This window comes from Pelophylax lessonae (assembly GCF_965119305.1).
Source record: "Pelophylax lessonae genome assembly, chromosome: 1".
NCBI lineage: Eukaryota > Metazoa > Chordata > Amphibia > Anura > Ranidae > Pelophylax > Pelophylax lessonae.
In genome coordinates, this window is record NC_138768.1 from 492,316,421 (window position 1) to 492,341,854 (window position 25,434).

Here is a 25,434-nt window from a genome sequence, read left to right on the forward strand (position 1 = left end):
TAAAAAAACACATACTTTTAGTATAAAACTAGGTGAGTATAAAATCTTACGAACTTTTATAAAAGAAGGGAGCATGAATCTCAGATTAAAAGTCACTAATAAAACAATTGAGATCCAATTCAATATTTAACCCTTTTGGATCCAAAGCTTGAGTTAAAAAGATCCACTTCGTTTCGCTTTTAGAAAGCTCTCTCACCCAGTTCGCACCTCTCCAAGATGGAGTGACTCTTTCAATCCCCCAGAAGTGCAAACTCCTAGGGTCTCTTTGGTGAAACTGTCTAAAATGTGCAGATACATTGTGTTCCTTAAAACCTTTTAAAATATTTGTGATATGCTCACCTACACGTTTTTTTAAAGTGCGTTTCGTGCGTCCAATATATATCATATTGCAAGGACACATCAATGCATACACTACATGAGTAGTATTGCAGGTGATGAGGTTTTTGATTTTAAATTCTTTATTAATAGCTGGAACCCTAAAATTATTTCTTTTCTTTGGATTCCTGCGAGCAGTGTAACATGCTCTACATCTGCCACATGCAACAAAACCCGTCCTACCAGTGAAAAAGGACACATTTGGTGGATCCAATATTCTCTTTACCACCTGATTCCCCAAAAATTTTTTTTTTATATATTATATTAGAACATCTTATATATATATATATATATATATATATATATATATATATATATATATATATATAGTGTATGCTCTTATTTTCTATGCAGGTGTGTTTTTAGTATGCCTTTTTCTATATATACTTCTCTTTTTAGACATATATGTATGGATATTTTAATATTTTAATATATCTGATATATATATATATATATATATATATATATATATATATATATATATGTCCTGGCTCCAGGTATCCATTGTGTTTTAGTTGTTTTTACTCTTGTATTTCAGAATTGTAATTTATTTAAGGCGCAATTTTATATTCATTAGAAGTGGGAACATATGGGTGTATTATTATATGCATCTTTGTTATTCTTAATTTGGATTTCTACAATTTGTCCTTATCTATATATTTACTTGCCATAGTGACATATTGTATTATGATGTGCACTGTGGCGTGTATACTGGCTCGGCCTCCTACACACTGGGAATAGGTCGGGCAGGTCCATTTTTCGCTGGCAACATTGTTTGCTGGTTAAGTTTCTAATAGTTTTGTATCCAGTTTGTATTTGGAAATGGTTTTACATGGGGATTTATTACCCAGATAAAATGTTTTATAATGTATCTTAATAGTACCCATATTTAGGTTAAATATGGTTGAAGCGATCGGTACATGTTATGTGACCGATATCGCTAAGTGTGGAGCAATGATACAGGGGATAGTATGGACGTTCTCGGTCTGCCTCTGCTGACAGTTCTCGGTGTGGAGAAGGATACAAGCCGATGACTATTTCCGGTACACGCGCAACTTCCGGTTTTTCCGGAGGTGGGCGGGTGACGGAGCTCCCTATTTAATAGGACTGCCGTGCCGTATAGCCATGCCCCCGTGAGGAAGTCGGAAATGACGAAACGCCGCGTCGGGCGTGGCTATACGGCGTCCACTGAACAATTGTACACTGAGGGTGAAGGAGTTTTCGGATATCGATAAAGCATACCAGACTCTGGAACCATTTGTTTTCTGCCTATTTTGATCAACGTTAATGTGAGTGTGATGGTTTATGGTTATTTCAATAAATTGTTGTAAACGATATCACACTATGGGAGTGCTTTTTATCTCTTTATCCATATATTGCCAATGAGAGGAGTTATCCGCACAAGAACCAGGATTGCCAGGAGAGAGTTGATTTTACCCTCATTTAAACCTATGCTGTCTCTGCCTAGTCCATGAGAGTGGTCAGGCATTGTGTTCTGGTGAGTGAGTTTTCTGGCCATATCCCAGCACTGGTGGTGGTGTTACCCTAAGGTGGTCCTATATCAGCACCCTTTAAGGATCCCTCACATCTTATGGATAATTAGAGACTGTTTGGATATGTTTACATATCATTCATCAATGGATGTTTGAAGCACTTCTTGCACTTTTTTCATATAAGGTTTATTATCCTTTTACTGCGCTACTAAGAGTTCTTTAGAAACTCCTTTGGACTTATTTCTATATTGAACTTTTATTTATTTATATTTTAAATTTAATAAAAATGCAGAAAACTCACATTTGGTAAAACGATAAACAGCGCAGAGTGTATTTTAGTATGTGCGTCTATTCCGGGTATGTCACTTCCAGGTCTCCTCCGTCTGATCCTACGCGTTACCTTTATCTTTGTATCCTCTATCTTTGTATCCTCAGGGCAGACATTTAGTATATACTTCTTCTACCTCATTTATGGTCCATTCCATTGCAGAAGTCACTTTTTTTGATGAGAGATGGTGCAAATATATGCTATCAAAAAAAGTGACTTATGCAATGTAATGGACCATAAATGAGGTAGAAGAAGTATATACTAAATATCTGCCCTGAGGCTACAAAGATAAAGGAAACGCGTAGGATCAGACGGAGGAGACCTGGAAGTGACATTCTCCAAATAGACGTACATACTAAGATACACTCTGCGCTGTTTATCGTTTTACCAAATGTAAGTTTTCTGCATTTTTATTTAATAAATTGTTTATAAATACTACACCATGAGATACCTTATATTTATACCCCCATCCTAAGAGGACCATAGGATAAGCGGATAAACCACGAGGGCCCCATCCATAGGGACTCCAGGAGAGCCCTATCCTTAAGGACTCCAGGGAAAAACCCACATCCCCATAGAGGCTACAAAAGTACCAGAGATCCATAAGAAGCTGCGGATACCAGGCACACCTTGAGGCACTCTTTCCCAGGACCCCTGGAGATACCAGTTTAACCCCTAAAGCTTTTTTCATGAAAGTGCAAGGTGATAGGCCAACCACACAGCTTGGTGGCACCCCACTGCTCATCACCTGCACTTTCTTCTGCGATACATCTCTCTTTTAGCACCTTATTTTTGCACATTCATAATATATTTATTTTGCTGTTTTCATGTATTTATATCGGTTATGTATCACATGATGCTGGATTATTAGTGTTTTGGATCATTTTTAGGATCGTCTTACCCTCCATCTATCTACACCACCCTCTGTATACAAGAAAAGTCCTATTGTCATTTACAGGGTTCATCCCTTTACCCATCTTTCCCGATTTGACAATTCACATATATCACGCATTTATTTTACATATTCTGCACATACTACACATGGTGCTAAGAGGCAGCGTAGCACTACCATATATTATTCCATTTCTCTACTAAGTTTAAGGATAGACTTTCACTGCTAGCTGCAGCCTCACTCTTATTTCTTACTCTTCCTGAGGACGCTCGATCGCGAAATGCATTGTGGGCTACAAACCCGGAAACATTGAGAGCCAGTGACGTCACTTCCGCATATCGTCTAGAACGCACGCCAACCGCTGCCACGCTACAAGGGCTGCACAGTTCTATTCAAACAAGTGCAGAGGGGTACATTATCCACAAAACCATCACCCTTGAATAGGAAAAAGCGCCTTTACCGCGTGCCAGGTGGGCACACTAAAATGTAAGTGGCCAATCTATTTTATTTTATTTAATAAAACGTTATTACACTATATTTCGGCTTCCTATTGTCTCTATACATATATATCTGCCTGAGACCACCATCATAGGATTTGGAGATGAGGAGTGAGGGGAAGGAGATCTCCCAGAGGCAATATCCAGTCCCATAGAGTTGATTAGCCAAATATGAAATGTGGAGGAGACTGGTGGAGGATTGATCCATCCTAATTGAATACGGATCAAAGGCTTCATAGGTCTGTGTGACATGATGCGCTCTGGTAAGCAGGATTGATTACACAAATATCACAAAAAGCATGAGGTGGAGCACTTGAACTGAAGATTCATCTATTATATGCTTTGTGCACCATAGTATTACACGGACTAAACAATCACCATTTTGCTCAATATATTGTTTCAATTGCTTATTTAAAATTTGGCACTAACTATAGTCACACATATATTGTGATAACAGTGTAAAGTTACATTTTATTTATGGCTTATTAATTGTAATTAGATTATTGAATAACTGTAGTTATATATTGGCCATCCTTGAGCCATTCAGGTGACATACTCCGTCACCCAGTGCACAGATTTCCGTTTTGATTTATTATTTGGATTTTATCACTGAATTTCCCCAATCACTGGGCCACTGTAAATATAGGTTTTTCATATTTTGAACACACAGAGGTACACCTATCACATTTAGCGAGCATGCAACCACATACAAGGTAATTGGTGTTACATATATTTTCTCACAACAGTACCAGCGCCTTCTTTATTTATTATCAGTTTTATTTTGTGGCATACACAAAAGAAAGGGGCAGCAGGTACCAACTCAATACCATCAAGGAGCAGAACAAGGCGCCTTCACCCACATAAATACACTGTTCTTAATATACAGACATACCCCTCCCCTTTTGTACCTTCTCTATCTCTGCGATAAAGGGAACACCCCTGAATGGGCGCCAGCCAATTAACGAGAGCTGTCAAACCAAGTCTCCGAAATCCCCACAAAATCCAAGTCGTCCTCATACATTTGCAGCTCCAGCTCTCCCATCTTGTTGGCCAGGCTTCTAACATTGGTATACAAAGCTCGTAATTTTGACCAGATGCCTACTATATCCTCATTTGACGTTTTTAGGCTGCTCTTACGATTTTTCCCCATACCCACCACGGGTTTAAAAACGCAACATCCTACCGCTAATGTCCCCATTTGTGCCCGCTGAACCTTGCTACCCGCTGGCTAATTCTACATCTGTAAACTCCCCACCGAGTTTGAAAGCCCCTCTAACTTGTTGGCCGCCTTCACACCCAGTATAGTTGCACCCTCCCCATTTAGGTGCAATCTGTCCCTACTAAAGAGACGGTAGCCGACTGAGAAGTAGGCCCAGTTTTCCAGGAACCCGAAACCCTCCTTACTACACCAGCTCCTCAGTCCCTTCTTTACTTGTCTAATCTCCTGCTGCCTCTCTGGTGTGGCTTGAGGTACAGGTAGCATTTCTGAAAATACTACCTTGGAGGTCCTACTCCTCAACTTAGCTCCCAAGTCCCTTAAATCGTTTTTTAGGATTCTCCATCTCCCTCTGACTTTGTCATTGGTACCCACGTGTACCATGACAGCTGGGTCTTCCCCAGCCCCACCCAGTAATCTGTCCACCAGATCCGTGATGTGCTGAACCCGAGTGCCCGGTAAACAGACAGTTGGGCACTTACGGTTTTTGTGACATATTGCCCTCTCTGTCCTAATAATTGAGTCCCCTACCACCAGAACCTGTCTTTCCTTTGCCTTGCTCCTGCCCTCACTGGAGGAGTTCTTCCCCTAGCAGTAGGGGCATCGCTCTGCTCCAGCAATGCTGGTCCCTGACTGGTTTCCCCAACATCACGCAACAGGGCATATTTATTGGGGTGCTCCAGCCCAGGACCGGCCTCCTTGCCTTGTTCCCTTCTACCCCTCTTAACTGTCACCCAACTACTCTGCTCTAATGCTTGCACCCTTGTATCTCTGCCCTCCTCTGTGCAGGCCCCTGCCTGCACCTGACGGGTATGTTCCCAGCGCTCCTTCAGTATGGAGATTCTTTTCAGTGTTGCCAGTTGCTTCCCTAGATTCAGGACCTGAGCTTCCAGTGAAGCAACGTGCTTACATTTTGTGCAGCTGTAATCGCCCTTGATTGCATGATCGAGGAACATATACATGCCACAAGATGTGCAACGTGTCCCATCTCCACACCCGCCGGGAATTGCACCCACTATCTACTCTAATCAGGATTCAGTAATTTATCCTGTAGTCCATCCTGTGTGGCTGTTTTCTAGCTTCCTAGCTCTACTTTCTCACCCTCTGGTAAACCGCGACACCCAGGCACCCACCGACATTCGGGTACCTAGGTGCTCTGTTACTCCAAGGACTAAAGGAACTTCCAGTTACCAAGGCTACTCAGAGGCACTAATGGTACTTCCAGCTACTCACCGGTATTAAAAAAGTACTCCCAGCTACCAAAAGTACCCCCAGACACTAAACCTCACAAATAATACTCCCAGTTACTGGCAGGCGCCAAGGGTACTCCCAGTTACTGGTAGGCAGTAAAAGGTAATCGCAGGCACTCGATTACCAAGAGGGGGACGGAAAAAAAAAAAACATAGGATTTTGTAAGAACTTACCGTAAAATCTTTTTCTCTGATGTCCATTGACAGACGCAGCCTCATCTTCATGAGCTGTGTGGGTTAGGCTGCCAGCTGCAGGAGTAGTCTAAGCAGTACGTTAGTACAAAGTTTTAGGATATACACGCCCACGGGGCTGTCCCTCCAGAAATAACCCCCACAGACAACCCAGCACATCAGTTTAGTTGCAAGCAGAAGACACAAAAAACATCCCCATCAGAGGGGCGGGTGCTGCGTCTGTCAATGGACATCAGAAAAAGATTTTACAGTAAGTTCTAACAAAAATCTTGTTTTCTCTATTGTCGATTGACAGACACAGCCTCATCTTCATGAGCTGTGTGGGACGTCCCAAAACAGTATAGGCACGAAGGGTGGGAAAAAACACAACTAGAAAGTAATGTAAACTCCCAAAGGCTAAACGTAACCAACTGGGTAACAGGAAGCTCAACCAAAACAACATGAGCTCACCCAGATAAAAGTACAAACATACATTCTCTTATGAAACCGCAGCTTGAAAAACCTAGCGGTCAAAAGAGGCATACAAAGAAGCCAACAAATCCACCTTGTAAAATTTGCTAAAGGTGTGCACAGACGACCAAGTCGCTGCCTTACTGTACCACTGAGGCCTGATGGCGAAAAGCCTAAGAAGCACTCAGCGCGCTAGTAGAATGAGCCTTCACAGGGAAATGAGGAACCTGTCCCTTGAGTGAATAACCCTGAACAATCGTCTACCTGATCCATCTCGAGACGGTCGCAGCCAAACCTTTGTGTAAAGGACAAAAGAGTCCAATTTCCTAAAGGACTCAGTAACCGTCAGATAAACCCTTTTCGCCCGAACCACATCCAGAGAGTGCAAGGCAATCTCCTTGGGCTGTTAAGGCTCAGGACATAAAGGAAGGCAACACAATGTCTTCATTAATATGAAAACCCAACACCACCTTAGGAAGAAAGGACGGCTTTGGCCAGAGGACCACTTTATCCCTGTGGACCACCAAATAAGGCCAACGACAATAGCGCCGCCAATTCAGAAACTCTGCAAGCAGAAGTGATAGCCACCAAGTAGGCAACCTTCTGTGACAAAGAAGGCAGAGAAATCTCCAGAATTTTCTCAAAAGGGAGGATTTTGGAAAAAAAACAGACAAAACCAGAATGAGATCCCATGGCGGTAACAGGGATCTGCTCAGAGGAGCCAGATGAAGCACTCCCTGGATGAAAGTGTGAATCAAGCTATTAGCAGCAAATGGATGTTGGAAGTAAATAGCCAAAGCTGACACCTGGCCCTTAATAGTTCAACGCCAAGCGCTGCTCAACCCCTTTTTGTAAAAAGGCCAAAATCCTAGCTACAGTAAACAAGCGAGAATGCGGTTTCATCAATTCACACCAAGAAATGTACGATTTCCACGTATGATGATAGATCTTCCTGGAAGTCGACTTCCTGGCCTTTTAAAGAGACTGAATCACAGAGTCAGAAAGAACTCTATCCTTTAACACCTTGCTTTCAACAGCCAGGCCATTAAAGAAAGCGACTGTAAAAGCAGGATGAAAGATTGGTCCTTGAGAGATAGTAGATCTTCCCACAGGGGAAAACGCCACGGATGATCCACAACCATCTTTACCAGCTCTGCGTACCAAGACCGCCGAGGCTAGTCTGGTGCCACCAGAATGACCGGAATGCCTTCCATCGCCACCCAGCAAAGAAATTGAGGCAGAAGTACCAGCGGAGGAAGGGCATAAATCAGCCGATACTGGCTCCAATGAGCCACCAGAGCGTCTGTGGCGTCGGCCAGGGGGATCCCCAGACCTGGCCACAAACCGTTGAATTTTCCTGTTGAGGCGGAACGCAAACAGATCCACGTCCGGGGTCCACCACTGAACACATAGAAGATGAAACACCTCCGGATGAAGGGACCATTCCCCTTGATCCAACACCTGATGACTCAGGTAATCCGCCTGCAAATTGTCCACATCCGGAATGTTGACTGCGGAAAGACCTGAAACATTCCGCCTAAATCAGAATCTCGGCCCCCTCCTTGGCCGCCAGAGCACTCTTGATGCCCCCTTGATTGATGTAAGCCACGGCCGTGGCATTGTCCGACGGAATCTCAACAGGAGAGCCAAGTAGCCGACTCGTCCAGTGAAGCAGGCAGAGCTTGATCACACTCAGTTGCAGAATATTGATAGGCAAGGAAGACTCTTCTGTCGACCAAGTCCCCTGGGCACAGAGCTTTCCCAGCACTCCACCCCAACCTTACAGGCTGGCGTCCATGGTGACCACCGTCCAAAATACCGGCAGGAAGGACTTGCCCTGGCATAGGAGAGGAGACCGGAGCCACCAAGAAAGAGCCGCCTTTGTAAGATGGCTCAAGAGAAGCTAGTCCAATGACCAAGGATCTCTGTTACATTTCGCCATAATCGGCTTTTGCAAGGGTCTTGAGTGAGACTGAGCAAACGGAAATGCTTCGAAGGTCGACATCAGACTCAGGGTCCGCATGCAAGCCCGCAAGGACCGATCGGTCTCCATCAGTAACCAAACTGCTTTTTGCAGCTTCTGAAGCTTGACCAGGGGGGAAGAAAAACCCTCACCCTCACCAGAGCAGAGTCAAGAGTCATCCCAGATAAGTGACCCATACTGAAGGCGTCCGAGCAGATTTTTTTTTAAATGGATCGTCCACCCGAATTCCTGAAGGGTCTGAATCGTGATAGAGACGTTGCCCAGCAGATCTAAGTGGGAGTCTGCTCGCAAAAGAAGATCGTCCAGATATCCCACAATTGGGATACCTCGCTGATGTAACAAGACCAGCACTGGGGCCAGGAGCATGGTAAATACTCTGGAGCTCAAGCAAGATCAAAGGGTAACGCCAAAAATTGAAAGTGCTCCGCTGCCACCGCAAAGGGGAGGAATCGCTGGTGTCCCTCGAAAATGGGGACGTGGAGATACGCATCTTTGAGATCAATGGAGGCCAGAAAATCCCTGATTCAAAGCCGCCACCACTGACTGAATGGACTTCATTCGAAACCTCTGCACCCCCACAAAGTGGTTCAGAGCTTTGAGGTCCAGAATTAGGCACACCTTGCCCTCTTTCCTGAGCAACGTCAACAGGTTTGAATAGAAACCTTGAGAGCGTGCCTGCAAAGGAACCAGCACAATCACCCCTTGAGCCAGGAGATCTTGCACAGCCTCCCGCAGATCCTTCAAACGGCGTGGAGACAGGTGAAGATTTGACTGAAAAAAACCTGTCCCCTGGCCTGGACCAAAATTCGATCTTGTACCCAGTACAAATCAGTTCGCAAACCCATTCGTCCCAAATGAATGAAGTCCGGGGTTCCCGAAAGAAGCGCAGGCATCCCCCTACCCCTGAACAGAGGGAGTAGGACACTCGGCAGGAAAAAAACGTTACCATGCCTATGGGGCAGTTTCTGCAGGCATACACCCACTCACTCTGCTATAGGATTCAGTTTTGCTGCAAGCAGTGTCAGAAGTAAAAAAAAAACAACCCACTTAGAAATAGAGGGGCGGGTGTTGTGACCGTCAAAGAACATAAGAGAAAAGGATTTTATGGCAAGACAAAAAACTGAATTTTTGTAAAATCTTACCTGTAAAATTCCTTTCTCTGAGTCCTCCGACAGTCGCCGCCTCTTCATATTCGTCACATATGGGGGTATTAGACTTTGCTCCGAAGGAGTAGCTAGGCAACAGAATATGTTAACATTAAAGCTTTTAACATATCCCACCCCTCAAGGGGTGGTCCCCTCAGTCAATACCCTCCTACTTCCTGCAACCATATCTCAGTTTCAGTGGAATAGCAGTAGAGTATACAACCAAACCCCAAAAGAGGGGCGGGGGCGGCGACTGTCGGAGGACTCAGAGAAAGGAATTTTACAGGTAAGATTTTACAAAAATTCCGTTTTCTCTTACGTCCTCCGACAGTCGCCGCCTCTTCATATTCGTCACATATGGGGACGTCCCAAAGCAGTGCAAACATGAGGGGTGGGAAACGCATCCGCGCCGAAAGGCAACGCAGTCTCCGCATCAAAGAAAGGAACCTTACCAAAGGAAGGAAACCAGCTGGGCTACAGGAAAAATAATTGCTCAACAGGAGCAACAACCCAGGAAAAGACAAATAACCAGGGGATAAAAAACTTATCCCAACAGCCAGAGGTCCCCAACAAGGGACCCTAGGGAATTGCCGCACTAAGAACCTTGCGGCCAAAGGAAGCATCCGCCGATGCCTGAACATCTACTTTGTAGAATTTCGTGAAAGTTTTCACGGTCGACCAAGTCGCCGCCTTACACACCTGGGCTACAGAAGCCCCATGACGACAGGCCCAAGACGTACTCAGAGATCTAGTAGAGTGCGCCTTCACAGGCACAGGGGGAACCTTCCCCTGCAAAGCATAGGCCTTTTCAATGGTCTGCCTGATCCATTTGGCGATGGTAGAGGCCGACGCCGCCATGCCCTTCCGAGGACCCTCTGGAAGAACAAAGGAGTCCGTCTTTCGAAAAGACTCAGTCGATTTAAGGTAAACCCTTATCGCCCGAACAACATCCAAAGAATGTAATCTCACCTCCTTTGGATGTTTAGGCTTTGCGCACAGCGAAGGCAAGACAATATCCTCATTAAGATGGAATTCCGAAACTCGCTTCGGAAGAAAAGAAGGATTAGGTCGCAAGACCACCTTATCCAAATGAACAACCAGATACGGAGACTTGCAGGACAAAGCCGCCAGCTCCGACACTCTGCGAGCCGAAGTGATCGCAACCAAAAAGGCGACCTTTTTGGACAACATAGACAACGAGATCTCCCTGATCTGTTCAAAAGGAGCACGTTGTAACACAGATAGAATGAGATTCAAGTCCCAAGGGGGCAGAGGATCCCTCCTAGGAGGAACCAGATGCCGCACTCCCTGAACAAAAGTGCCAACCAAGGAGTTGGAAGCCACGGGACGTTGAAACAGAACGGCCAGCGCAGACACCTGACCCTTTATCGTAGCCAGCGCCAAACGCTGATCGACACCCGTTTGAAGGAAGGACAGCACTCGGGAAACCGAGTACGTGCGGGGTGAAAACCCCCTGGACTCACACCAGGCAAAATAGGCCTTCCAAGTACGGTAATAAACCTTCCCTGAGGAAGACTTCCTCGCGTTGATCAAGGTATGAACGACCTCTGGGGAGAGACCCTTCTCCTTCAGGACCTCGGTCTCAACAGCCAGGCCGTCAAAGCCAGCGACTGTAAAGCAAGATGGTATATCGGTCCTTGAGACAGGAGATCGTCTCGAAGAGGCAGACGCCACGGGGCGTCGACCGCCAGATTCACGAGGTCTGCGTACCAGGACCGGCGAGGCCAGTCCGGTGCCACAAGAATCACCGTGCTGCGTTCCGAGTGTAACCTGCGAAGGAACCTGGACAGCAACTGAATCGGTGGAAACGCGTACATCAGCCTGTACTGATGCCACGGGGCCACTAACGCGTCCGACGCGTCTGCCCGAGGGTCGCGCGTCCTTGCCACGAACCTTCTCACCTTGTTGTTGAGACGAGACGCGAACAGGTCCACATCTGGAAGACCCCACTTCGCGCACAACATCTGGAAGACAGCCGGGTGGAGAGACCATTCCCCCTGATCCAGGGTCTGGCGACTCAGATAGTCCGCCTGCCAGTTCTCCACCCCCGGAATGTGAACCGCCGTTATCGCCGGGACATGAGTCTCGGCCCAAGACAGAATGTCGGCCACTTCTCGAGCCGCTCGGGCACTCCTGGTGCCCCCTTGGTGGTTGATGTAGGCCACCGCCGTGGCATTGTCCGTCTGCACCCGAACCGGGCAGCCCTGCAGCCGGTCCGTCCAGCGATGAAGACAGAGATTTATCGCACGCAATTCCAGAATGTTGATCGGAAGGGAAGACTCCCCCTCCGACCAAATTCCCTGGGCGGACAGAACGCCCAGACCACCCCAGCCCGACAGGCTGGCATCCGTGGTGATCACCGTCCACGAGATAGGACGAAACGACTTGCCCCCGGACACCATCGGGGACTGGAGCCACCACAGAAGGTCTCTTCTGGTGCGATGACTCAACGAGATTTGAAGATCCAGAGATTGAGGTCGCCCGTCCCACATGGACAGGATCTCCGCTTGGAGACCCCGCGTGTGAAACTGGGCGAAGGGAATCGCCTCGAAGGCCGAGACCATCAATCCCAGACATCTCATGCACGTCCGCAGAGACGAGTGCGGAACGTCCCTGAGGGACCTGACTTCCTCCTGAAGAGTTCTGAGTTTGTCTTCCGGCAGGAAGACCTTCGCCTGCACCGAGTCCAGAATCATTCCCAGGTAGGGAAGACGAAACGACGGACTCCGTATCGTCCAACCAAACTCCTGCAGAGTTTGCATCGTGACAGACAGGTCCTTCTCCAGACCCTGGCTGGTCGCAGACCGAACCAGAATGTCGTCCAGATACCCCAGGACAGAAATGCCCTGGGCCCTCAATAATGCCAGAACCGGTGCAAGCACCTTGGTGAAGACCCGCGGAGCCGAGGCGAGACCAAAAGGCAACGCCACAAACTGGTAGTGATCCTCCGCAATGGCAAATCGAAGGTACCTCTGGTGACCCTCGAAAATGGGGATGTGAAGATACGCATCCTTCAAATCGATGGAGGCCATGAATTCCCCCGGAACCAGGGCAGCCACCACCGACTGCAGGGATTCCATGCGGAACTTGCGAACCCGCACAGAGCGGTTCAGAGCCTTCAAGTCCAGAATTGGACGAACCTTGCCCTCCTTTCTGGGCACGGTGAACAAATTGGAATAAAACCCCCGAAATCTGTCCCGATGAGGCACCGGAACTACCACTCCCTGAGCCCTCAGGTCCCGCACCGCCAGGTGCAGGTCCCGTAAACGCTCTGGAGACAGTTGAAGATTTGAGGGAAAAAATCTGCTCTCCGGCCGAGAGAGAAACTCGATCTTGTAACCAGATCGAACGATCTCCTGAACCCATCTGTCCCGCACGCGGGCCAACCAGGGCTGAAGAAAACCGAGCAAGCGTCCCCCCACCCCAAAACTGGGTGAGGGCGCCCCTTCAGGCCGCACTGTTATGGGCTGCGGATCCGGATTGACCGGACTTCTGTTTACCAGACCAGGGCTTCTTCTGAGAGCCTTGACCTTTGAACGGTTTGCCCTTGTAGTGCGACCGAAAGGCACGAAAGGACCCCTGAGGGGGCCGAAAATTAGCATGCTTCTTCCCAGAAGCCCCCTTAGCCTTGGGGAAATGGGGCAAGAGAGTGCTCTTACCTCTGATCCCCTTAATCAACACATCCAAGGACTCCCCAAAAAGGCGAGACCCATAATAAGGCAGATTGGCTAAGGTCTTACGTGAAGACTGGTCCACCGACCAACATTTCAACCAAACCAGGCGGCGAGACAACACCGCCACGCTGTGCACACGTGCAGCCAACGGGACTAGGTCCAAGTCCGCATCACACAGATACATGACACCCTGGTGGATTTGATCCACCATATCCAGGGTCGCCGGCGAGGCCGAATCGGCCACTAGGACGCGCCTAAGCATCTGCGTCCGACTTGCGACCGCCTGGGCCGCCATGAGAGAGGCAAACAGAGCCTTAAGCATAGAACCCGTAACAGAATAAGTATGACGGGCAAGAGACTCCAATCTCCTATCCGTGGCATCACGGAACACAGGGGAATCCTCTGCAGGAATCGCAGTGGATTTGTTTAAAACCGCAATTGCGTGATCCACTGGGGATGGCACACACCACCTTTCATCAGTGGAAGGCGAGAAAGGACAACGCAGCTTGAACCTACTTGGTACAGCAAAAGGTTTGCGCAGATTGCGCCATTGTTCCTTAACAGCGCGCTGAAAATCATCATTGCAGGGAAAAACCTGCGGCGTCCTGCGTTTTCTCTGCGTCCCTTAAGCCGCCAAGGTAGCGGGGGGACACACTTCATCCTGCAAACGCAGCGTTTGTTTTATGGAAGCAATCAATTCATCCATGATTGCAAGCTCTTCAGGCGAGCCAGGGGGAGAATTATCAACCCCTTCAACTTCAGCCTCCACCTCGGACCCCACTAGATCCAGGGAGGAGCGGGACCCTGATAAGGAGGCCCCCGCCATAACAGCCCCATCACCTTCACCCTCAGAATCAGAGGAAAGAGAAACTCTGGGTCTTTTAGTAGAATAAGCAGCCACCAGCATCTGCACCTGAGCAGCAAGGCCAGCCACAATAGTGGCTAAATCCCCCCCTGGGGGGGAAACAGCGGTCCCCTGGCTTTCCACCAAGGCGGTAGGAAATTTGCCCTCCTGAGAATCCATTGCCCCTATTACAAATGCCGGATAAGAAAGGGTTAACTGCCCCTTTAACAAGCGCGGCGAGCGCAGCCCACCGCACCACACACAAGCACAATGAGACCCCCACAGGGACAATAAAACTGACACAGGCAATGGATAGGAAGGATATAACCTGAGGAGACCCTCGCCGCCGCTGCTGCCTCGATCGGTGTTCCTGGAGAAGAGGAAGTGATGCTGCCAGGGCGCTCTATGAAAGCCTAGGGGAGGCTACAAGAAAATGGCCGCCATGCATGTAGAACATGCGGCCGGAGCGAGTGTAGGCAAAATGGCGCCGTTTGGCGCCGAAACCGCCGCTCCACAGTACAGTAATGCACACATGTCATCCATATATAAAAAAACATGTCAGATCGCCGCAGCGATCGCTGTATAGTGCCCAAACATGCCCAAAACATGCCCCACAGCACACAGCTTCTCACACTGACAAGGCTGACACACACAGTGTCACACAGCTCCCCCCCCCCTTGCAGCCCACAGCATGCAGCCGAGTGATAGGGAGACAAACAGTGTGAACAGAGGCAGGTTACACAGTCCCAGACTGACACCCCCCCAGACAGACAGGTCCCCACATAGATACACTTACCTCACAATGGCGTGGGGGACCCGCACAGGCGAACAAGCCGCTGCACATGAGGCAGGGAGAGTCGCATACAAGACGCACAGAATGGGGGTTAAGAAACCGCACAGCGTCCAGCGAGGTAGCCACCTCACCAATCATCCCTGCACCAAACAGGGATGGGTCGTTCACTGTGCCAGGAGCGTTACCTGGCTGAACGCTCGATGGCAGGCTGGGAAGCCACTGACCCACGACCTGCGACCAGGGGGATCAGCCCGAGACCCAGCCCGCATGATCCTCTTCATCCGAAGAACTAACTAACGCTGACAAAAAGAACAGCTAAGTAAAGGTAGAGAGAAAACTCAAACAAAAAATCAAAAAAGAAAGAAAGAGTCTGGGGCACATGGGGATATGTTAAAAGCTTTAATGTTAACATATTCTGTTGCCTAGCTACTCCTTCGGAGCAAAGTCTAATAACCCCATATGTGACGAATATGAAGAGGCGGCGACTGTCGGAGGACGTAAGAGAAATCCAGTTTTCACTTTTGTTTATTGACAGACACAGCTTCATATCTTCTTTGACAGATGGGACGTCCCAAAGCACTATCAGCATGAGGGGTGGGAAAAAAACAGCAATTAACAAAATTCCCAAAAAAGTGCTAAACTTAACTAACCAGGAGCTCAACCAGGAACAGCTCAACCAGGAACACCAGAAAAAAAAAAAAAAAAAATACATCAAGAGGCAGAAATCTCTGCCACAGCAAACTGCAAGACTTTGCGGCCAAAGGCAGCATCTGCAGATGGAGACACAGTTGTCTAAACACTTCAGATGAAGGGACCATTCGCCCAGACATTGCCTGTCGACTGAGGTAGTCCGTCTGCCTATTTTCCACCCCTGGAATGTGCACAGCAGAGAGGGCTGTAACAAGGCTTTCTGCCCACCACTTCTTTGGCCGCTAGGGCCCTTTTGGCGCCCCTAGATTAATATAGGCTACAGATGTGGCTATGTCTAATTGAACCATTACTGGACACCCCTGCATCTGATCCGCCCACTGGGACAGGCAAAGCATGATCGCTCAAATTTCTAGGATGTTGCTCGGCAGACTGAACTCCTACCAAGACCAGAACCCTTGGGCTGATTCCGTGCCCAGGACACCTCCCCACACACAACATACTGGCATCCGTGGTAACCACTGTCCAGAAGAGGGGGAAAAGACTTTCCCTGTCAAAGCGCCGGGGAGCGGAGCCACCAAAGCAGAGATCCGCTTGCACTCCCGACTCAACATGATGAGATTGTCCAGGGACTGTGGTTTCTTGTCCCATTTGCACAAGTCTGGTATGGAACTGAGCAAATGGAACAGCCTCAAAAGGTGGAAACCATCAGGCCCAGCACCTGAATTAAAGCTCTGAGAGACGACCGGCGATTGGACAACAGGAGCCGAATCACATGCCGCACTTTCAAGAGTTTTGTTTCTGGGAGAATCAACCAGGCTGAGGCTGAATCCAGAGTCAGCCCTAGGAAGTCCAACTTGTTGGACAAAGGTCAAGGCAGACTTTAAAAATTGAGAGTCCAGCCGAACTCCTGCCGAGATTGTACCGTGATGTCCAAAACCTCCTTCAGCACAGACGATGACTCCACCCTCAGAAGATGATCGTCCAGGTATCCCAGCACCAAAATACTGTCTGAGTAAGACTAACACCGGGGCAAACACCTTTGTGAACACCCGAGGAGATGAGGCGAGACCAAAGGTTAACGCCACAAATTGATAATGCTCCTCGTCTATGGCAAAACGAAGAAAACGCTGATGCCCAACATAGATTGAAATATGAAGTCAAGCGTGCTTAATATCGATGTAGGCCAGAAAGTTCCCTTGATGGAGAAGCCACAACTGTGCGAATGGTCGTCATTCTTAACTTCTGAACCTGCACAAAGTGGTTCAGGGCCTTGAGATCCAGGATTGGGCAAACCTTCCCCTCCTTCCTGGGGACCGTAAAGAGGTTTGAATAAAACCCCTGAAAATGTTCGGAGTCTGGAACTGGTACTATGACACTTTGTGACAACAAATCCTGCACTGCTCCCAGAAGGCCTTGAAGCCAATCTGAGGACAGACACAGATTGGAAGGGAAGACCCTTGGCAGACACAGATCGGAAGGGAAGAACCTTGCCAAGGGCAAGGATTGACACTTGATCTAGTTCCCGGACCGAATCAACTTGAGAACCCATTTGTCTTAGATGAACGTGGTCCATAGTTCCGGAAAATATAAAAAGACACCCCCGCCCCCAGTACAGGAGAGGGCATCCTCTCAGGCAGAGGAGGGCTTATCCGCAAGACCAGAGGAGCCTGTTTTAGACTTACCACCCCAGGGTCTCTTGGAAGAAGAAGAGGGAGGATTTAGAACCCTTGTCCTATGACTCTGCGAGACGAAAAGAGCCGCTTATGAGCCAAAAAGACAGGGCCACGTTTGCGGCGAGACTCTCTGTCCCCCGCAAGACCCTATATGATCTCTTCCACGGAGGCTCCAAACAGGTGGTCCTCCACAAAAGGGGAGATCTGTCAGAATCTTTTTGGAGGCCTGGTCCGCCGACCAGCATTTCAACTAGATCAGTGTTTCTCAACCTTTTTTCAGTCGGGGGCCCTTGAAAAGTATTTTCAGTCTTGAGGCACCCCTGCCCAAGGTTTGATTCACGTTACTGTGTATCGCAGAACACGCGCAGAATCGTGCTCGTTCCTGACACACAGACAAATGCTCTGCTCTTTAGGGGTGCCATTAATTCTTAATGACACCCCACACTTTGGCAAACATGGGGTGGTTTGGGTGCAGCACAAGTTTAAAGTCTTTCCCTGCATTTCTGCTGGTAGGGAAGCCCATTGAAGCCCTACACGCAGCACACATACAAAACACAGGACTTGTTCACATGTCAGGTTGGAGGGGCAGTAAATCCACATGGTTGAGCTGTCTTTACTACCCTCATCTGCTCCCCCTTTAGCTGCAGAGGCAGCATCTGGGGATGTACACATGTGGTGGCTGCAGCTGGAGGCATACCCAGGGTGAATAGGGCTGCACTGCAACCACCCTGCAACTGTGTGCACGGTTGCGGTGTGGTGGTGCTGCATTTCGGGGCTTATGGCTCTGTTCACATGTAGGCGTTTTGGGGCGTTTTTGGGGAGTTTTTCTGCTCTAGGATCAGCTCTCGAAACACCCAACAAGACAAATCCTATTCATTTCAATGGCCCTGTTCACATCTGATCGTTTTGATGCTGTGAGCAAAACGCGCAACGCTCAAAAAAGTACATGAGCTTCTTTTTGGGCAGATTACAGCTGTTTTCCATAGGTCTCTATTCAATCTATGTAAATCGCGGTAAAAATCGCGGTAACAACGCTATGCTCAGGTGTGAATGTAGCCTTAAACAGGAGGTGAGAAGCAACATATTGCCGCTTTACCGCCTGCCAAATGCCTCTGAAAAGTGATCTAAACAAGGATTGATTTTCAAAGGAGCAGCAGCCCTTGCTGCTATCAAAAACAAGCCCTAAAAAGCAGTTCTGACAGTACAGGAATGGGGGGGTCAGGATTAAAAGTAACATACACTTTAGGAGGGACTCCAGAAAAGGACACCTCCTAGCGAAATGCTTCGGTAACCCAACCATGCATTTCGGGGGGCCTCGCTAGCTAGCGACAATCTCGTCAAAACAGGCAGAAAAGGGGAACGCCTTTGCCACTCTTTGAAGCAGTACAGCATTTGCTGCGTCCTCCATTTTTTAAATTTTCCTGCACTGATACAATCAGTGCCTCTACAGGAGCCTTTTCTTGCTCAGAGGTGGTGGAAAAGGAATCATCCTCACCATCAGAGCACTCGGTGTGCGTAGACGCAGACTCCGTAGGGTGACTCGCCTCCGCGGCGGCCAAGTGAGCCCCGGAATCGGAGCAGGAAGAGAAAAACAGGTAAAGGCAAAGGATGCTTTTTGCCAGGTCTCTCGTGTAAGACAGTGTCCACTTAAGATACCAGAGACTGCAGGACCGCCCTCATGGCCGCCATGGAGGAGTGGGACCCTGAGGATCCCCCCCCCAGACTGGGTCAGGTGGGGAGACATGTTCTACATGCTCCATGGCACCCTGGGGCCGATAGTAAGAAGAAACAGTGTAAATTTATGAAAAAAGTTGTCCCCACCCCCGCTGACTCCCACGGTACCACAGGTCCCAGCAAAACTGAAATAGTAGGAGAGACAGGGAGATACCACCCCAGGACTCACCACCAAATGTTTATCAACAAAGAGCAGTGAGAGAGGGAAAGGAGTGCCAAAAGCCTACAACACGCCAATCCGAGAGGAAAAAGAAACAGCCATGCTTGTCACTAGAGGCTGCCTGCCGAGCACCACTCCGGCGGCCATGTTTTTGGTTGTTTCTATAGATAATTTGGCGGCCATTTTCTTGTAGCCGCAAGATCTCTGGGAAAATGGAAGCCGAGCTGCAGCACATGCGGCTATAAGAAAATAGCGGCGCTGCGCGAATCCTAGGACCCCATGAGGTATTGTATATGGCCAGGGGGGCCCAGGGACCCCCCTGCCGGACTCAACACACCAAAGCAGGCATCCGGCCGCTCAGCGTGTTCCCACCGATCCCCTCCAGTCACAGCTCACCTCACCAAGCTGACAGCCTTTCCATCCCCATATGAGAATTAAAAATCCCCAGTACACCTTTGGCAACCCACGGGAATAGGGGAGGGAGAGCTCATGCAGGGGAAAACCCAAAAGGTGGAGGACACATGGGTGGCAAAGGGCATCTGGGAGACCTACCGACCCTGGGAGGGCCTCGTGTCCACCCCAAATTTCCAGAGGGAGAGGGGGGGTACTACCCACCACACCTTTGGACCTGGGCAGGCACCACTCTGGGCACGTCTTCTCCCCATCTAGGAATGGGGGGGGGTACGCTGGGCAAGAGGAAAGCTACGACTCCGGCCGCGTTCAGGTCGTGTGTGTCATCGCAAGATGTTCCATTCGCAAGCCAGCCCCTGTCCAGTGGGGCTACGTCACGGCCGACCTACCACGTAGCTGAGGCCCACATATGCTCACTGGCCAGACTGGGATGACCGTAAGGATTTAGGATATCCAGTACGTTACCCAGTCCGGCAGTTGATTGTAATTCTCACACAAACAAACTTCATTGTAGAATTATAAAAAAAAAAAAAAAGGGAAAAAATGCCAGGACCAGAGTTCCCAGTAAGGAGCTAGGTCCTTACTCCTGACTAGGCAGAAAAAAAATTCCTAGAGCAGGAAGTGGGAGTATACCACCTGGGACTGCAATATAGGCATAGTTAAGCTTTGTTAACTTTTTCGCCTAGTGTCCTACTTCTAGGAAGAATAGCATAACCCATCTGTCTAATGAAGATATGAAGCCGTGTCCGTCAAGGAACGAAAGAGAAAGCGCCCATTTGCATTGAAAAGTCCCTGACCCTTTCCAAATACACAGTGGCTGAAAAAAAGCATAGATGTGAACGTGTTCCATAAGAAACCATCTTAAATTAACTGTAGTGCGTTTCTGCAAAAAGTACCAAAACAAGCATAGGTGTTTACCAGGCTTAAGATGTTTAGTAGCAGCAGCATGCTTTTTTGTATCACCTGTTATAATGGGGTTAAAAATAACTAAAATAAGCCCTTTCATATTTCTTTCTTTCATATATTTATTTTCATATTTATTTCTTTCATATATTGCGCCAGTCACATGAAACCCCCCCCCCCCCCCCGCCACCAGCCCCCTTCCCTCTCTCTCCCCCAGGAAAAGCATGTAGCCTAAACTAGGCTATGAAGACAGGAGGAGATCACATCTTGTGAAAGATAGGAGGGATGGGGCTGTGCAGGTCTAGGCATGCCTGTATAAAAAAAAAAAAAAAAAAAACTAACCTTTTTAGCAAATTCAGATAAAGGAAAATAGTGTAGGTGAAGAACAGAAAGAAGCTATTTGTCTAGTTTAGAGAAGAATTTCTAAGCTACACAAGCAACTATCCAGAAAATGAAATCAAAGAAAGATATTTAACATATGATCAATAGGGAAAAAAATAAATAAAAAATTTACTGGTTTCCCTTTAAATGTGTGAAGGAAGCCTGCACTTCTGCTGACAGTAAACAGAAAGTGCCCATCTGCAATGAAATGCTGTTAAAGAGGAGTGAAACACTGACAAGAAAGGCACAGAGAGAGGGAATGTGCACTCTGAGGATGTAAAGCAGGAGTATATGAATTGGCTATGACAGTACATAGGATTTAACTAATACAGTCTACTATATCAAATGTGTTCAGGTTTTATTTTTCTTCCTTCAGTACATCATTTTACCTGTTTAAGCTGTGAAGCACGAAAATACATCTGAGTGGTGCCATTACTGCTGCAAGGTACAACGTGCCAGAAATTTGCAAGCTTTTTTACAGTGGGCATCCATACCTAGAATAGCAAGAGCAGTGTTAGACACATTTCCATAACATACTTCACTAAATGTAATTTTGTATTTTACTGCAGCATAACATTCATATGTTTAATTCAAGGCAGCATTACAATTATTTCCTACAAAAACAAATCGTAAAAAATTTGATTTTTGTCTTGCCGTAAAATCCTTTTCTCTAATGTATGACGGACGCAGCTCCAGAATCTTGACCATTGGGTTATGCTGTCCCCAACAGGATGACACTAGTCAGAAAAAAGCTTCATCACGCCTATGGGGCAGTATACTGACACCTCCTGCTATAGGCATTCAGTTTTGTTGCAAGCGGTGTCAGAAGAAAAACTCAATAGAGGGGTGGGTGCTGTGTCCGTCAAACATCAGAGAAATGGCAAGACAAAAATCCAATTTTCTCTTTCGCTCATTGACGGACACAGCTTCAGAATCTTCTTAACGACTGGGACGTCCCAAAGCAGTGTCAAACATGAGGGGTGGGTAAAAAGAGCAGAAAAATAAATCCCAAAGGCTAAACATAGCCAACCACGTGAGCTCAACCAGGAACAACTGCAACTCACCTGAAAAAAAAAACACACACACACACACACACACACACACACACACACACTTGGGGGGGGGGGGGGGAGGGAGAAGGCAGAAGTATTTATCACTACTCTAGAGCAAGCATTCATAAAAACATACAGTGCCTTGCGAAAGTATTCGGCCCCTTGAACTTTGCAACCTTTTGCCACATTTCAGGCTTCAAACAAAGATATAAAACTGTAATTTTTTGTGAGGAATCAACAACAGTGGGACACAATCATGAAGTGGAACGAAATTTATTGGATATTTCAAACTTTGTTAAATAAAAAACTGAAAAATTATTCAGCCCCTTTACTTTCAGTGCAGCAAACTCTCTGCAGAAGTTCAGTGAGGACCTCTGAATGATCCAATGTTGACCTAAATGACTAATGATGATAAATAGAATCCACCTGTGTGTAATCAAGTCTCCGTATAAATGCACCTGCACTACAATAGTCTCAGAAGTCCATTTAAAGCGCAGAGAGCATCATGAAGAACAAGGAACACACCAGGCAGGTCCGAGATACTGTTGTGGAGAAGTTTAAAGCCGGATTTGGATACAAAAAGATTTCCCAAGCTTTAAACATCCCAAGGAGCACTGTGCAAGCGATAATATTAAAATGAAAGGAGTTTTAGACCACTGCAAATCTATGAAGACCCTGCTGTCCCTCTAAACTTTCAGCTCATACAAGGAGAAGACTGATCAGAGAGGCAGCCAAGAGGCCCATGATCACTCTGGATGAACTGCCGAGATCTACAGCTGAGGTGGGAGACTCTGTCCATAGGACAACAATCAGTCGTATACTGTACAAATCTGGCCTTTATGGAAGAGTGGCAAGAAGAAAGCCATTTCTTAATGCTATCCATAAAAAGTGTTGTTTAAAGTTTGCCACAAGCCACCTGGGAGACACACCAAACATGTGGAAGAAGGTGCTCTGGTCAGATGAAACCAAAATCGAACTTTTTGGCAACAATGCAAAACATTATGTATGGAGTAAAAGCAACACAGCTCATCATTCTGAACACACCATCCTCCCTGTCAAACATGGTGGTGGCAGCATCATGGTTTGGGCCTGATTTTCTTCAGCAGGGACAGGGAAGATGGTTAAAATTGATGGGAAGATGGATGGAGCCAAATACAGGACCATTCTGGAAGAAAACCTGATTAGGTCTGCAAAAGACCTGAGACTGGGACAGAGATTTGTCTTCCAACAAGACAATGATCCAAAACAAAGCAAAATCTACAATGGAATGGTTCACAAATAAACATATCCAGGTGTTAGAAAGGCCAAGTCAAAGTCCAGACCTGAATCCAATTGAGAATCTGTGAAAAGAACTGAAAACTGCTGTTCACAAACGCTCTCCTTCCAACCTCAATGAGCTCGAGCTGTTTTGCAAAGAGGAATGGGCAAAAATTTCAGTCTCTCGATGTGCAAAACTGATAGAGACATACCCCAAGCGACTTACAGCTGTAATTGCAGAAAAAGGTGGCGCTACAAAGTATTAACTTAAGGGGGCTGAATAATTTTGCATGCCCAATTTTTCAGTTTTTTGTTAAAGTTTGAAATATCCAATAAATTTCATTCCACTTCATGATTGTGTCCAACTTGTTGATTCTTCACAAAAAATTACAGTTTTATATCTTTAAGTTTGAAGCCTGAAATGTGGCAAAGGTGGAAAAGTTCAAGGGGGCCGAATACTTTTGCAAAGCACTGTAGGTTATCCTACACCCAGCCAGTAAACACCCAGCAGTGTAATTAATTGTGTCTGTTCCTGGCTGAAGTCCTCACACCTGTTGACTAATGAATTAAAGTGTTTCTAAGAAAAAAAAGGAAAAAACAGCATATATGTATTTGTGCACTATAGACACAAACAGATTTGGGCCAGGATCAGCTAGGGGAGTGGCTAAGCTATGGAGACATGAGGACACGAGGCAGAGGAGCTCCCTGAGCTAGTGGTGTGATCCAGCCTTCACACACGCCGCCCCAGACCTGCATCCCGCCGGCATACATGTCCGTTGCAGAACCCTGGGAACTGCCGCAACCACCGAGCAGACACCCAGACATATCGTCCTACTTCCTCCGATGTCCCGCAGCCCCGCAAGGCAGAGCGGGTTCCAAGATGGCTGAAATGTGTCCGGCAGCAGCGGGTCCAGCGTCTCAAAAAAAAAAATAAAAAAAATCGGCAGCTAAAGCAATCCTGGCTCAGGAGCTGGCGGACGAGGTGATACTAAGGAGCCCCCGGCTATCTAACCCCCCCTGGAACGTGCAGCGGAACTAATATACAGGCCACAGATCCAATTGCATCAGCCTCAGCCACCGCAGACAACTGAGTGGAGAGACTTCTGTGCCTCAATTCCTACTAAACAGGATATCCATTAAATGGCTGCCACAATAGTAAGGGACTTAAAAGCTGAAATAAACTCTATTAACCACTTTACCACCGGAGGATTTTGCTGTCTTACGTCCAGGCCACTTTTTGCGATTCGGCACTGTGCGAATTTAACTGACAATTGCGCGGTCGAGCAACGCCGTACCCAAAAAAAAAAAAAAAAAGAGCGTAAATTTTGAAAAAATAACAATATTTTTCACATTTTTATATGAAATTCCCCCCCCCCCCAAAAAAAATGTAAAAATCAAAATTTTTATACATTTTTGGCCAATTTGTTTTCTGCTACCTATGTTTGGTAAAAAAAATCACAATAAGCGTATTTTGATTGGTTTGCGCAAAAGTTATTGGGGGGGAAAGATTTCTGTCATTTTTGGTGTTTTTTCTTTTTAACGAGTAATGGCGGCGATCTGCGATTTTTTTTTGCGGGACTGCGACATTGCGGCGGACAGATCGGACCCTTGACTGACATTTGTGACACTTTTGGGTGTACCAGTGATATTACTACAGTAATCAGTGCTATAAATATGCACTGTTACTGTAAAAATGACACTGGCAGGGAAGGGGTTAATTTTATTGGAGAGGGAGGGGTTAATGTATGCCTGGTGCTTACTAACGTGTGTGGGGGGAGGTGACCGAGTGATTGAGCTATGCTGAACCCTGCAATCTGTCACTGTTTGTCACTTAGGAGATCCGCCCGCTTTGTTTACACAAGCGGGCGGATCTCCAAACTCGATTCCCCGACAATCGGGGAAGAGCAGCGGCGATTGCCGCTGCTCCTCCCCTGGCCCGACTCCCGCTGTGAATGAATACAGTGGGAGCGAGCCTCCGGCGGTGCGCGAGCGCCGCCCACAAGGGGAGGAGTCCAGCGACGTAGGTCTACGTCGCTGGACGATAACGAGCCACTGTGC

At 47.3% G+C, this 25,434-nt stretch overlaps 1 protein-coding gene across 1 annotated transcript in view; it reads right to left on the reverse strand.

The window, feature by feature from the left end:
• TIMM44 (translocase of inner mitochondrial membrane 44) overlaps positions 1–25,434 on the reverse strand; it is a 645,415-nt gene that overhangs the window by 568,422 nt on the left and 51,559 nt on the right. Inside the window, exon 2 of the mRNA XM_082244204.1 lies at positions 21,457–21,561. Coding sequence (XP_082100330.1) covers positions 21,457–21,561 — 105 coding nt within the window. The remainder of the gene's footprint in view (positions 1–21,456; positions 21,562–25,434) is intronic.